The sequence below is a fragment of the Carcharodon carcharias genome, chromosome 6 (genome assembly GCF_017639515.1).
Source record: "Carcharodon carcharias isolate sCarCar2 chromosome 6, sCarCar2.pri, whole genome shotgun sequence".
Lineage (NCBI taxonomy): Eukaryota > Metazoa > Chordata > Chondrichthyes > Lamniformes > Lamnidae > Carcharodon > Carcharodon carcharias.
Window position 1 is genome coordinate 16,615,986 of NC_054472.1, and position 15,629 is coordinate 16,631,614.

Here is a 15,629-nt window from a genome sequence, read left to right on the forward strand (position 1 = left end):
GAGCTGAGGCAGGAGCAATGTTATGGAGGTAGAAATGGACGGTCTTAGGGACAGCATGGATATGTGGTCAAATATGACACCATGTTTGCGAACAGTCTGGTTCAGGTTGAAGACCCTCGTCTTTAAAGGAAGACAAATGTCAGAAAATGGTGTTGGTGTCACAATGGCGTCATTGGAAATGAGAGCTTTCAGCAGCCAGAATCCAACCTTATAAAGATTCTTTATGGAAGGGATTGCATCCTGTAAAACAATCTCTACTACTAAGAGCCATGTAAGAATCCAAGAAAATAACTACACAGTTTCAGAAGAAACCCATTCATTAGCCTCAATATGCACCTTCAGTAGTGAGGTAAAGCGAGTACAGCAACTGTGCACTCAAAATAATGTGCTTCAGAGTACTGGGCTGAATTTTTGCCAATTGTTGACAAGCCCTGGTGCTAGCCAAAAGCAGGAGGCGCCTCCCCCTACTTTGGGAGTGGTGGGATGTAGAGCAGCATATTGCCGATGGCGGCCAATTAAGAGCTTGCTGCCAGGGCTGCTGATGGCATTCTGCCTAGAGGAGCTACTGGTCCAATTAGAGGGCCGGTAGCTCAGCAGCGCCACCACTAGCTGTGGCCACTGCTGAGGTTGCAGCTGCAGGGACAGGGCTTCTCAATGGCTGCACTGCCCTTGAAGAGCATTGATGTAGGTTGGGGGAAGGCAGTCCAGACAGCCAGACCCTATTGATTGTGAAGGTGTTGTGAAGTACCAGTGGCACTGTTGACATGAGGGCAGCCACTGCTGCCAGTGGGCCACTCTGTGAGTCATGGAGCACCCATAAAGGAGGGCACCCATTGCCCCCAACCCCAGAGTCTTCTGGGAAGTTTCCAGATTTCACTGGGCAATCTTTCCTTGTGGCAGTGGCAGGCCTACCCATGGAGGTGGAAAGTGGCTTTTAAGTGGCCACTTAAGTGGCTCAATTGGCCCACCGGTAGGTGGCCGACCCATCAACTTTCCTGCCATTGGCAATACGCCATGCAATTTAAATTTCAATTAATGAAATATAATTATTGATTGATGATTTGCCATCAATAATGTTGTTAAAAACATGGAAGGAAGTCTGGCCTGCCTGTGACACCAGATCCACAACAATCTGGTTGACCCTTAAATGCCCTCTGAACTCAGTTCAAGGAATTAGGAATGGACAACAAATACAGGCCTTCCTTTCCATGCCCTCATGCCATGGGAGGAGAAGGAAAAAAAATAGGTGAAATCAAAGCTTAGGTTTTCTGAGTGTACGCTAGTGGTGAAGAGCCTCATCTACTAACAGCTCACAGAAAATGACAGGTTCATTGACTGCTGCTTTTGAAATAATAGATGGTTGATTATGGGCAATGTGCCCCTAATTTTCTGGTTTGCTCTGGTGGGGCCAGGCAGTGGCGTAGTATTGTCACTGGACAAGTAATCCAGAGACCCAGGTTTGGATCCCACCACAACAGATGGTCAAACTTGAATTCAAAAAATCTGGAATTAAAAGTCTAATGAAACAATTGCCATTAAAACCCATCTGGTTCATTAATACCCTTTAAGGAAGGAAATCCACCCCTATCCACATGTGACTCTAGAGCCACAGCTCTTAAATGCCCTCTGAAACAGCATAGACTGCAGCAGCTCAAGAAGGCAGCTCACCACCATCCCCTCAAGGGCAATTAGGGATGGGCAATAAATGCTGGTCTAGCCAGCGATGCCCACATCCCATGAACAAATATTTTAAAAAGTGAACCTAATGTGTCGCATTTGTCGCTGTTGTTCTGACAAATTTTGGATTTATGTAGAATGTTGATGTGCAGCTGCAGCTGGTCCTGCACTGGCTGTACTGATGACCCTCTGGCTTAAGCAGTAGCAGCAGTTGGATATGAATCTTTCCATGAATAGCTATAAGATTGGTATTTGCGCCACATTTCTCCTATGTTTTGGGAACTGGCTGTGAATAGGCTGCCCTGACTAGTTTGTATGACTTTGCACTGAAACTAGCCCCATAAGCAGTGCGTATTCTTTGAAATCTGACAAACAGGCAAGTTGATGGTTTGACAAATAAGGCTTGCTACTGCCATGTTTGCCTTGGCATAGATTGGATGATTACTAAGCCGAGGAACCGTGTTTCTATAAATGAACAAAGCTTCGTCATCACAATCAATACCATCAACGTGGTTACTAATTTAATCTCCTCATATCTGAAGATTACATACCATTTGTCGCTGCACTGACCAATTCAGCCCTCAATGACTCAATCACTGCCTATTGGGTGTTCATTACTGCAGCAACAATGTCATCAACAAAGCATATAACATTAATGATGATGACATCAGCCAGATCATTGTAAGTGAGGAAAACATGAGGTTGGGGACAATTTCCTGAGGATTCACTGAATAGATACTGTGATATTTATTCTTTCATGGGCTGTGGGCATCCCTGGTAAAGCCAGCATTTGTTGCCCATCTCTAATTGCCCTTGAAACTGAGTGTCTAGGCCATTTCAGAGGGCATTTAGGAGTCAACCACATTGCTGTTGGTCTGGAGTCACATGTAGGCCAGACCAGGTAAGGACAGCAGATTTCCTTCCCTAAAGGGCATCGGTGAACCAGATGGGTTTTTACAACAATCAGCAATGGCTTCATGGTCATCATCAGACTTCTAATTCCAGATTTTTATTGATTCAAATTTCACCATCTGGTGAAGGGAAGATTTGAACCCAGGTCCCCAGAGCATTGCGGGACACTGGGTCTCGGGAATACTAGTCCAGTGACAAAATCACTATGCCACCGCCTCCCCAGAATGTATAGAACTCCATTTATATTATCTGAGATTTATGTTTTCTTCCAAGATCTATACCCGATTCAAAAATAAAATTGAGTTGATATGCATAGTGTTTCAATGATGGGCCACGTTCCTTTAAAAAACTTTGCAAACGTGAAGGTTAAATTTTCTGGGCTCCATGTAGAGTACCTGCTGACTAGTTTTATTTATAGGTCATGAGACAGAAGCCTAGATTTTCCTTTGCAGTATATTTGGGGTTGTCAAGGGAGAAACATGAGATGTGGAGTTCTAGTACAATGACTGAAAAAATCTGTCACAAATGTCCTGGAGCGGGGCTGTGGGCAGCTGGGAGTAATGCTGAAATCCCGTCCGCCACATCCTATTTAGATTTAAACACCAGCTTCTCCCCTTCTGTTTCCCATCGTCTATAACCCAACTCACTGAATGAACACTTGCATAAAAGAGGTGGTTTTGGTTGCTAGGTGGCGTTAGACTTTAAAAGGCCTTGTTCACAACTTACTGTAACAGTTGAAACATGCCGTGGAAGCTTTACCTTAAATTTGTCTCAGTATTTCTCTCAATCCTGTGTTTCCCCCCTATGCCCCACAAATCCATTCAATGCAGGAGGGAAGAATGATGATTCTACTGGGATTTCATTTTGCTTCATTTATGATGAAGAATCTGAGGAGGGTGAGGATGAATCCACAGGGATGCCAGTCCAGGCTTGTCACGCACCATAGGAAACATCTGGTACATATTCCGCCATAAACAATGAGTGAGAAGACTATGCTGCCTTTGAGATGCTCACTCTAAACCTGGAACCCATCTCGACTAGAGGATGTCACTATAACCCTCAACTTTTATGTCTCTAGGTCCTTTCGGACCACAAAGGGAATGTTAAATCATATCACTTAATTGGTTGTACACCATTACTGAATCAAGATGGTGAAAAATACATTGTTCTCTTGAGCAGGGCACCTCTGCTTTGTACCACAGTTGCTTGTCTGGTCTCATATCAAAGGGAAAGGGCTGGTTAACCTGTATAAGCTGTATGAGTCATAGACTCATTATTACAGCACAGAAGGAGGCCATTTGACCCATCGAGCCCATGCTGGCTCTCTCTATGTTTGTATGATAGCTCATGAACAGCAAAGGCTTTCACCCACTGCCATGATTCCTTCACCTTGAAGCAGTCCAACATTCCGTCACTCTTTATTATCCGGAGTCAGGATGCTGAGTGATCCCAGGAAGCTAGAAGCCAGCTTCTGCTGTAGCTAATAATGCAGTGGCTTTCCTTCATACATCAGTTGAGGACTGATGCCACAGGTCATTGAGGCACCAGAGGGGTCACTGAACAGATCCACAAGATTCTGAAAACCTGTTTCAGATGCCTGAACAGACCAAGGAGTCAAGTATCATGGTACACACTGCATAAATCCTCACTTTTTATAAAGGACATCAGGTGCTTGCCTGAGAGGAGAAAGTGGGATCCAGTAACAGGAATAGGCCATTTAGCCTCATGAGCCTGTTCTGCCATTCAATCAGATTGTGCCTGAACCTCATCTTCATTTACCCGTCATTGTTCCATATTCCTTGATGCCGTAAGCAGCTTTCAAAATTCCTTTTCTGGAAGGAGATTAACGAATAAGGGAACATTGTAACAGAATGTCAACTGAGGATTCAGAAGAGCTATCACATTCTTCTCTGGAGAATCTATATGCCTTGGCGCTATATGTACAAAATGACAAGGACTCATCATCTGCTCCTGGTTGGTTTTTGAAAGCATCCAGCTGGGAATCTTACATCTCAACGATTGATTCTTGAAGGGTACTTAGAAAGAAGCAAAATCATACAGTAACATTTATTCTGAGAGATATTTCTGGAGAAACATAAATGTTGGGAGAAAAGGTATTTAACTCAAATGAAAACACTTGAGGGTTACACATGCTGAAATCTAAAGGGTGTTTATCCTTTACTTTGTGATCTGTGTTAGGGGCACATGCTATGAATATCTGAACAAGTGGCTTATTTCCCAAATCAGATTTGGTTTGTAACCCCGTAAGAGGTAGTCACCATTTCAGGGGCTAGATAGGAGGAAGTGTATTGCTCTTGACGGCTGCAGTGGGTGTGATACAGTAGGATTTCTGAAGAATAAGATTTCACCCTGTAGTGTTTGTTGTGGAAAAACCAAAAGTGGAGGTGCAGTCTTTCTTTTAGTGTAAAAGAAATTATCACTTACCGGTATCCCAGGCTGCCCTTCAGCTCCCTTTTGACCAATCATTCCATTTTGTCCCTTGGAAGAAATGATAACATTTGACAATTGGTATATTTATTTCCCCATTTAATAGCAAAGTTTAAAAGACGCAGTACAACGCTGTCAATATTTTTGGGGTTTTTGCGCTATTACGTCTTGGATTCAGTATCACTGGTCACCTGGTGGCTATGAGTTTCATGAGCTTCATGAAATCTTCGCCATTGAGATGTCAATCATGGAATTCCAGCCAATCAAGATGCTCGAACATCTACTCAAATGTCTCAGCATCGGCTGTCATAGGAATATTGGCACAGGAGGAGGTCATTCACCCTTCAAGCTTTTTCCACCATTCATTGAGATCATGGATGATCTGTGATCTAATTCCATACACCCATCAATGCTCCACATCTCTTAATACCTCTGGTTAATAAAAACCAATCTCAGATTTAGAATTAGCAATTGATCTCGCATCAACTGCCATTTGCAGGAGAGAGTTCCAAACTTCTACCATATTTTGAAGTGTTTCCTTACTTCACTCCTAAAAGGCCTGACTCTAATTTTTAGGTTGTGTCCCCTAGTTTTAGATTTCCCAAACAATGGAAATATTTTCTCCCAATCTCCCCTATCAGTTCCCTTCAATATCTTGAAAACTTTACTTAAATCATCCTTAACCTTCCAAATTCCAGGGAATACAACCCAACTTTGTTTAATCTTTCCTCATAACTTAACCCTTGAAGTCCACCAAAGTTGCTACCCTGGGAAGCAGCCTCTCCTTTGATGTGTGACAAGAGGGCTTCTTAAAGTTGGATTGGTTGTGCGCCATGCTAGGGAAATTAAATGGAGAAGCACATCACGCAACGAGGTATCCCAAAGTACTCCTGAGGAACAATGTGGGCCACCTTTGGCAATAACGCAAGATACTTGGGTTCGCAAATAATGTCCCCCGTGGTTAATACACCATGGAGCACGTCAGGCTAATATTGTGCTCATACCTTGAGGAATACTCCTAAAATGTTTAGCTTGTCATGTTGCTGACTGGTTTTAGAAAGTAACAATACCTATCCCTGTCGTGTCTACATCATTCATGGACTGTAGGAACTCAACCTTGACTGGATCTGGGGAAACCATATGCTTTTGAAAATTTGCATTCTGGTTGATAAAGGCTTAATTTGTTCTGGTCTTGGAAAGAACACCATGACCAGCTTCACAGAAGCCAGTTTATTTTTGACCTGAACTTGATTGTCTGTCATCTTTATCCTAAAATCCCCAATCTAAAACCAGAAATTTTAGCAGGGTTTGGGAGGATTTTTATAATTATTTGTTCATGGTTTGTGGGCATCACTGGCTAGGTCAATATTTATTGTCCATCCCTATCTGCCCCTGTTCAGAAGGCATTTAAGAGTCAACCAAATTGTTATTGGTCTGGAGTCACACGTAGGCCAGACCAGGTAAGGACAGCAGATTTCCTTCCCTAAAGGACATTAGTGAACCAGATGGGCTTTTACAACAATCGACAATGGTTTCATGGTCATCACCACACTTGTAATTCCAAATTTTTATTGAATTCACATTTCACCATTAGGCTTTGAACCTGGGTCCCGAGCACATTACCTTGGGTCTCTGGAATACTAGTCCAGGAGCAATCCCACTATGCCATCCCCTCCCCCATGTGCTGGGAGCAACCATAGAGTGTGAAGAACGTTATCGTTCAAAGGCTGGTGAGGACCTTACTGGGTGGATAATTTCACTTCATAATTCAACATAAGAGCTGTAGTACAGTAGTGAAAATTTAAGGGGAGGTGGCCCTGGCCAAGTTACTGCCCAATAGAACTCCATGTATGCACAATGTGGGTCTGGGCAACATAGGTAAGGCCCGATAGGAAGATTGGGAAATGTAGATGTAGCTATAAGTACAAACACTTCTGGTGCATTGAGCCCACAGTGCTGGGACAGGACATATCACCCTGCAGCCGGTTTATAATCCATTACTGCCATATATGTTTGTACGTGAAGGGGAGAATGAGGGAGTGATTAAAAGGGGGAAGAATTAAAAGGGAAAATACTAAGAAATCTTTGAGCTCCCTGCCCCTCACTTTCTCCAGCCTCTTCACAGCCTCCAGTGTCCTCCCTGTGTAAGGAATGAGGAACACTGTTTTAGATGATCCTCTTCTGTCTGGAGGCAGTGGTACCTGTTACACGTGACCTTCCCCCGTGTGCAGATGGAAAAGGTGCATATAAATGGAATAACGAATGGGAAAGACGATATACATTGCCTAAGTGCCCAGGTCACTGAATCTATGAATGTGCAGCTGTATTGACAGTATGGTTGGCATTTTTACTTGCCCTGTTTAATGATTCATGGAGTAAATGCATTGTTCTGGTAGCAATTCAAATATCCTAGTTAAAATGCCTGCACGTTTGAAAATTATATGAATAGTAGCTAGTGCCATGTATTCTCCCTTTCTTTGATGCTGTGCCATGTGTTGTTAAAATGTATTTTCAGCCAACATTATAAAATTAAGCCGAATGTCCACAAAACTTCCTCTGATGAACAAATTTCTTCCTCATCTACACCCAGGTTCAGTGTTTATTTGATGCACCATGCACTTTTTGCTGCTTCCATCTCGGATGCTCTGGTATCGCTTCTCATTGTAGACTTCTCAAGTTCCAAAAAGGATAACCCTTCTTTCTAGGACCTCTCAATCTGCTTCAATGAATGGAGCAATTCTGTGGGGTTGCCTGGCTCTAGTCTTTGCTCTTCTCTTCTGGATCAGGGCAGGATTAGGGGTGACCAGCAGCACTTTAAAAGCTGCTGAACCCTGATAACCCATCCCAATTCTGGCCTGCACCCAATACATCATGTGCTACATGTCAGAAGCCCCAGGATAGCAAGTCAATGGGACTGAGCTCACATTTTGTAACGGTCAGCTCAGTTCATTATAAGCTCGTGCATTACCTGAACAGCACTGGTCCCAGCATCACTACATTCTTTGATTTTCACAAGTATAAACGTCACATGGACAATGAAACTCACAGACATGTTAGATATGATCAGGAAAATGTATCTACCTTGTGTCCTTGTGGTCCTTGCGGTCCAGGAACACCTCGAAAACCCTGGAACAGTGAACAATTTCAATAATGATTTTTTTCTGTGGTCATTTAGAAGACATTTTACCATTTCATGAGCTGTCTTGCACAGGTGCTGAAATATTCAAAATGGCAAGTAATTACATAATTTCAGCAGTACATGATAACTGGGCACTTAGAAAATAGTGGTAGGATTGGGCAGAGTCAACATGGATTTACGAAAGGGAAATCATGTTTGACACACCTGTTAGAGTCTTTTGAGGATGCAACTCTCAGAATGGAAAAGGTGGAGCCAGTGTATTTGGATTTTCAATAAGGTCCCACACAGGAAGTTACTAAGCAAAATTAGACTACGTGGGATTCAGGATAATATACTGGCATGGATTGAGGATTGGTTAACGGACAGAAAACAGAGAGTAGGAACAAACGGGTCATTCTCAGGTTGGCAGGCGGTGGCTAGTTGGATACCGCAAGGATCAGTACTTGGGCACCAGCTGTTCACAATCTATACCAATGATTTGGATGTGGGGACCAAAAGTAATATTTCCAAGTTGGCTGATGACACAAAACTAGTTGGGAATGTGAGGAGGATGCAAAGAGGCTTTAAGCAGATTTAGATAGGCTAAGTGAGTGGGCAAGAACATGGCAGGTGGAAAGTAAAGTGGAAAAATGTGAAGTTTTCCACTTTGATAGGAAAAACAGAAATGTAGAGTGTTTCTTAAATGGAGAGAGATTGGGAAGTGTTGTTGTCTAAAGGAACCTGGGTGTCCTTGGCTCATGAGTCACTGAAATCTAACACGCAGGGCAGCAAATAAGGCAAATGGTATGTTAACCTTTATTGCAAGGAGATTTCAGTACAGGAGTAAAGGAATATTGCTGCAGTTGTATGGAGCCTTGGTGAGACCGCACCTGGAGTACTATATACAGTTTTGGTCTCTTTACCTAAGGAAGGCTATTGGGCTGTAACTTCCTCAGAGTGGCAATCAGCGCCGGATTACTACTCCATGCCCAATTACTTACGTGATTTTTCTTCCGAGCCTGTCTCACCCAACTTCCCAACTCAGGCCAGGCGAGATCCAGGCAGTGCCGCTCACACCTGAGGCCCATCATCAAAGTTTAGCTCCATCGAAGTGAAGGAGGACACACCCTCTTTATTTACGGCACCAGCTGCCATAAGCCAGATAAGGTAAAGGTCCCATTGAAATTTCAAGGTCCTTAACAGGCCAAGTAGAAGTTAAGTGTCTAAGGTAAGCAGATAGGATTTGGGGGGTATGGTTGGATTGGAGATCCGAGGTGGGGGAGTTTGAAGGTTTGGGGCTGTAATAAAGGCCCGCTACGGGTGGTGGGGGGGGTGTGTGTGTGCAGGGTGTTGTGTCAGGTCGGCTCAGGCCAGATTGGGGGTTGGGGGAGGTCAGGCCTTGGGTGGGTGTGGGGGTGAGAGTCAGGCCCACAGGGGATGGGGGGGAGTCCAGTGCGGGGGGGGGAGGGAATCCCATGACAGGGGAGGGGTTTGGGAATACCATGAGGGAGTGGTTAGTCAGGAGGTTGGGGGTGTCTCCTGGGTGGGGGGTTAGGGGTGTGGGGGAGTCCCATGGGGGGGGGGTTTACAATACTTACCCAGAAGTTAGAAGAGGTTTTAATTCTTCTAATTTTTTCTGAGTAACAATTGGTGTAACCCTGTCAGAACCATCCATAGTTTGCAATTTAAAATGCATTTTTGGATGCTTCCCAGCACAGGGTAATTGCACAGAGGAAGTTTGTGCTTCTGGGCAATTGCCATGCAAACGCTTACCTGTGAAGATCTGAGAGGGGCTCTTCACACATTTGGTGTACCCTCCACAATCTGACACTGGGGAGCTCGGAAGTTGTAGCCCATTATTGCCATAGAGGGAGTGCAACGAAGGTTCACCAAAATGATTGCTGGGATAGTGGGATTGTCCTATGTGTAGGGATTGAGGAGATTGGACCTATATTCCTAGTTTTTAGAAGAATGAGAAGTTCTTTCATTTGAACATACAAAATTCTTACAGGGCTCGACAGAGTTGATGCAGGAAGGGTGTTTCCCCTGGTTGGCAAGGGTGGGGCAGGGTGGTCTAGAATAAGGGGTCAGTCTCAGAATAAGATGTAGGCCGTTTAGGACTAAGATGAGGAAGAGTTTCTTCACGCAGAAGGTGATGGATCTGTGAAATTCTTTACCCCAGAGGGCTGTGGCATCTCAGTCTGAACTGAGCATGTTCAAGGGAGAGATCGACAGATTTCTACATTTTAAAGATATCAAGGGATATAGGGATAGTGCGGGAAAATGGCATTGAAGTAGAAGGTCAGCCATGATCGAGTCGAATGGTGCAGCAGACTCGAGTGGCTGAATGGCCTACTGCTGCTCCTATTTCCTATGTTCCCATCAGTAAGAACATTTTTGCAGCCAGGTTTTAAAGCCAGAAAGAAACCTTCATCTTGCAGGATGAAACTATTTTTTTTACTTTTTTTCTGCTGTATTACATCATTAAAAAGCATGCATCGTGCAATTGCAACTGACAAGAAAAATTTGAACACTAGTTCGTATCTTAACTTTAACATGGAAATGACAATTCAGTTGCCATGCATAACATCCAGGTCTATACCACACTTAAACTTGTACAGTTATAACTTGGCTTACTTTATCCAATACTTTTCTTCCAGTGAGTGTCTGTTTACTGATCCCAATGAGTTTATGGCAATTAAGTTTAGTCTCCACTTCCAGTGAACTTCAACAATGGTCAGACTATATTAGAAGCTAATTCTACTTGATGTCTGCTTTGCTATACTGCCAATGCAACAAAGTCTTGGGTACCTGAAAAAAATGGCACCTCGTGCTATAACCACCAAACCTGGTCTCACCTCCACTCTGCTGTGCAGCAATGCAGGAAGAGAGAGATCTAGGGGTATATGTGCACAAATCTTTGAAGGTGGCAGGGCAGGTTGAGAAAGTGATTGAAAAGTCATGGTGGGATCCCCGACTTTATAAGTACAGGTATCCAGCACAAAAGCGAGAAGTCATGATGAGCCTTTACGAAACACTGTAAACTCGAGTGTTGTGCCTAATGCTGGCCAGCTAACTTTAGAGAGTCTGGAGAAAAGATTTACAAGAATGGTTGCAGGGATTGAGGGTCTACATGGATAGGCTGGAGAAGCTGGAGTTGCTCTCCTTAAAGATATTCGATAGAGGTGTTCAAGATCATGAGGGGTCTGGGGCAGAGTAGATAGAGTGAAACTGTTCCCACTGGTGGAAGGATTAAGAACCAATGGATACTGATTTAAAATGATTGGCAAAAGAACCAATGTTTATAGGAAGAAAAACGATTTTATGCAGCAGGTGATTAGGATCTGGAATGAACTGCCTGAGAGCATGATGGATGCAGATACAACCAGGGCTTTCAAAAGGGAATTGGGTAAACACCTGAATAGAAAAGATTTGCAAAGCTACAGAGAAAGGGCAGTAGAGTGGGACTAGCTGAGTTGCTCCTGTAGAAAGCCAGCATGGACATAACAGGTCAAATGGCCGCCTTCTGGGCTGTAATTATTTTATGGCCCACTGGTACATTCAGCCTTCCCATTGTTCTACAGATAAAGTGGACTCTGGGAACCATGGCCAAGGGTTGATGGGGTTTAGAGTCTGGGCAAATCCCCACCGCTGCAAGGGCAAGCAGTTGCTGGAGTTTTTCAGTACCGTGTGCAGGGAAGCGACAAAAACAGCAATGTGATGCACGTACCCTGTCCTCTCATGGTAATGAGGTGTCCCCTTCCCCAGCAACCCCTGCAAGCTTCAATCGAGTCACCACTGGAGGGCATTGCTGAGCACAATCCCAGCTTTCCACTGGAAATGTGACCCCTGGACTTTCAACCCTAATTCTTTAGCCTATGAATGAAACAAGCTTCTTTAAACATACTGAGCCATATTTTGCATTCAGCAGTTCATTATACTTGTACTTACCCACTCTTTCCATGGGATTTTGCATTGGAATATCTTATAAACTAGAGAGCTAAAACACTGTTGCGCTCACTACAGGGAATGTGGGAACTGTGTGAACAGGGCAAGAAACTGTCTCTCTCTTTAACCAATCAGATTGAAGAATCATTAGCGACCAGTCCAGAGTCTGAAGCAGGAAATGTCAGTCAGAATATTTAATTCAACTCAAATCAGTTACAGAAAGTGAAATAAAGAGAGGGAAAGGAAGATAGGGTTGAGAGAAAGAAACATGAGATGGAAAGAAAAAGTTAAAAATACATCTCCAAAAATAATTAAAACAGAAGGATTGCAACTCCACACTTGAAAAAGTCAATTTTCATAGCAAGAGGTTTCTAGCAGTAATTAAGACTTAGCGCACCATTAAACGTTTAACTACATTAACATGGATGAGCCCCAACCTTTTGAGGTGTGTTTAGTGGATATCAGGTAAGTACAACAGCCTCACCCCATTCTATGGCCAGAATTTTCCCGTCGGCGATTTGGGGGTGGGGCCTGCTCGCCGACAGGAAAATGATGCGGAATGACGTCGGGAGGAACCCCCAAAGTCATCCCAGGTCCCTTTAAATTTTTAGGAAGGCGGGTGGACAGCGAAATCAGCTGTCCACCCGCCGACCTGTCAATGGCCAATAAGGCTATTGACAGGCTAATTAAGATCATTAAAGACCCTGCCCTTCCAACCTTAAGGTTGGCGGGCAGGCCAGGAGCCCCAGCGGGCTTCTGATAATAAATGAAACCTCATCCACTGGCGGGATGAGGTTTCATGTCCATTTTTAAAAAGTTTATGTCCTTTTTATTAACATGTCCCATCTGGTGTGACATTGTCACGTGAGGGGGACATGTTAATAATATTGTTATTTTTCTATTTTTTAAGTTTTGTGCACTGTCACTAATCTCCCTGAGACAGCACTGGAGGAGCAGGGCAACTATGGCAGGAATTTACAGGTTCCTGCATTTAAGTGCACATCTGGTCACTGGAAGTTGCTGTCTAATTTATTATAATAATAATATATGTTAATATTATTAGTCCCATAAAATCTAATTTACACTTTAATAGTGATGAGCGCTGTTAGCCTCACTTATTTCTACAGCCCAATGGAATTACTGGTAAGATTGTATTGTATTGGAAAATGTACAGTTACATACATAGAACAAATATGCTTAAGGGAACCACATCACTGCAGTACTTCAACTCCAGTCATTCATATCATAGCGCAACTCAAATTTAATATATTATGTAGGTATTCTGACAAAATATGGACTGGGAAAGTCACATCACAATCACCTTACAACACAATTACAAATTCCTAAAAAATGACCCAGAATAAAGCCTTATAACATTAGCCTCAAAGCCTTACTTGAAAAAATAGTACCCTGCATTTAAAAGCACAACACTTCTTTAGAAGAAAATTGCACATTTTACCTTGCAATGGCTAATCTTCTAAATGGACCCATCCATTTTGTTTCAAATCCAAGAAGCACTTTCAATCAAAACTGTTCTTTTGCATATGTTACTTTTTAAAATAATAAAATACAAGGATTTTTTTCAGTCAGATACTTGAGGGCTACAACTTTTCATGCCATCAAACTCATTTAAGTAAACTTGCTCTGCCAGCACAGATGTGATCTGAAAACCTGAAACAAAATTGTGCAGTAAAACCTACCTTCTCCCCTCCAAAATAAAGAAGGGGACCAGAGATACAGAAAGCTCTGTAGCTGCTCCCATTCCACCACTGTAACGTCACCAGAAGTGGACATAAATCCCAAGGGGCAGGGCCCACTTACCTGGCAGGAAACTAATCAGATTGTGTACCACACTGATTTCACACCCCACCAGATTTCACACTCCGTTTAAATCAAGAGAATAATATGGGCAAGGTTGGTGGGGGGGGGGGGGCAGTGTTGTGTGGAGAATGGGGAGGTGGCAGGGGTAACACCAGCGTTCCACCGATACTGAGGATTTCCTGCAAGTTATGTTAAAATGATCCCCCCCAACCCAACAGCTGTTTCCGAATCTGTGGTATCTCAACTGAAATAAAATTAGACTGAGCCAACCCAACTTAAGAAGTGTTCTGATGTGCACAGATTCAGTCTTGTTCTTGATCCTAATATGAGTTAGTATGTTGACAATGAGAGACCGTTTAAATTACATAACTGAATTATTATAACGCAGTTAAAAGTATAGCACCTTATACACAGTGTCATGAAGCTATTAATGTATATAATATTTTGGAAAGTATTTTTCTTCTAAAATAGAGGTTTAGTCTGAGGTTGTGTCTTAATTGGATTAAAGCCAGCGAGTCTGGGTGCTTTGATGTGTCCTAGTTTTGATACGGAAGAGAGATAGTGTGCATTTGCATTTTTTGAATAGAGCATTCAAGGAGTGGGTGAAAACTTGACGCCTTTCTAGCAGATACCAAGCAATATGTTTATATATATTACTAATAAAATTGTTACTATGAAAGCTGTTTATTGTTAGGAGAGGCTGATGATACAATGAGAATTTACATTCAATCAGTGGTGGTAGGTATAACTTCAGCAGTTTTCGGATGTGCAGAGCAGAAGCAATGTAAGATCAAAGCCTGTAAGCCTACCACTGTGTCTGCAAGGAACCAAAGTGAAAGGAACCTTATTTTGAATTTGTAAGGTGAAAATGCTTTGCCTGGTGTCTGGTTAAGCTCTTGCCTTAATGGAGATTAGTTTGGGAATTTGTTAAAAATATGATAGTAGTAATTTGTAGCCGTGTGTATATATATATATATTTTTTTTTAATGTGTAAATTAATAAAATGTTTCATTTAGTTTAATGTAAAACCTTGAGAACTGGTGGTCTGATTCCTGAATTTAGAGTTGCATCTCAAACGTAACACTTAAAATGATAGGTTATGACAGTTGTTTAAAGTTTCCCTCTGGGATTTTTAAATAACTCCGCTTTAACAACTGCATCAGTCAGAACAACAATCTGTGCAACTTGATCAACTGATGTCAGTATTGTACTTTGCTAACATATTGCTATTGTCAGTTCAATGATCTGTTTGTAGAGTCATCAGTTAGCCAAACGTACTGGATTTAACTATTACAGTCATTGGGCATCCATTTCTTGTTGAAAAAAAATACTTATTTTCAGAACATCCTCACGGATCTATTTCCTATTACTTGTAGATGTCCGTTTTAAGTTCAAAAGTTGCAGCTCAGATATGGTTTAAACTCAGACCTTCTTTGAATTCAAAACAAAATTCAGTCATAACGTTTGTCTGAAAGCCAAATAGTGGTTTATGAGTATAATCGGGATATTCCAGGACAAGAATTGCCACTGTAACCTGCTGGCCTGTTTCCAGTATCTACACACTATTGCACGCACAGTCAAAGGTACCAGTTATACTGGTCCAGTCAACAACAGCTGTGCATCATTGCAGCTTCTTGATAAACATCCAAAATTGCCAAAAAGGAGGTTCTTGTGCCTTGGCAAAAGACTCAAGGAATGGCGTTTA

General features: G+C 42.6%; 1 protein-coding gene across 1 annotated transcript in view; it reads right to left on the reverse strand.

Moving 5' to 3' along the window:
• LOC121279225 (collagen alpha-1(XXI) chain-like) overlaps positions 1-15,629 on the reverse strand; it is a 182,488-nt gene that overhangs the window by 35,656 nt on the left and 131,203 nt on the right. Inside the window, exons 18-19 of the mRNA XM_041190265.1 lie at positions 8,119-8,163; positions 5,035-5,088 (exon numbers count right to left, since the gene is read on the reverse strand). Of these exons, the coding sequence (XP_041046199.1) occupies positions 5,035-5,088; positions 8,119-8,163 (99 nt within the window). The remainder of the gene's footprint in view (positions 1-5,034; positions 5,089-8,118; positions 8,164-15,629) is intronic.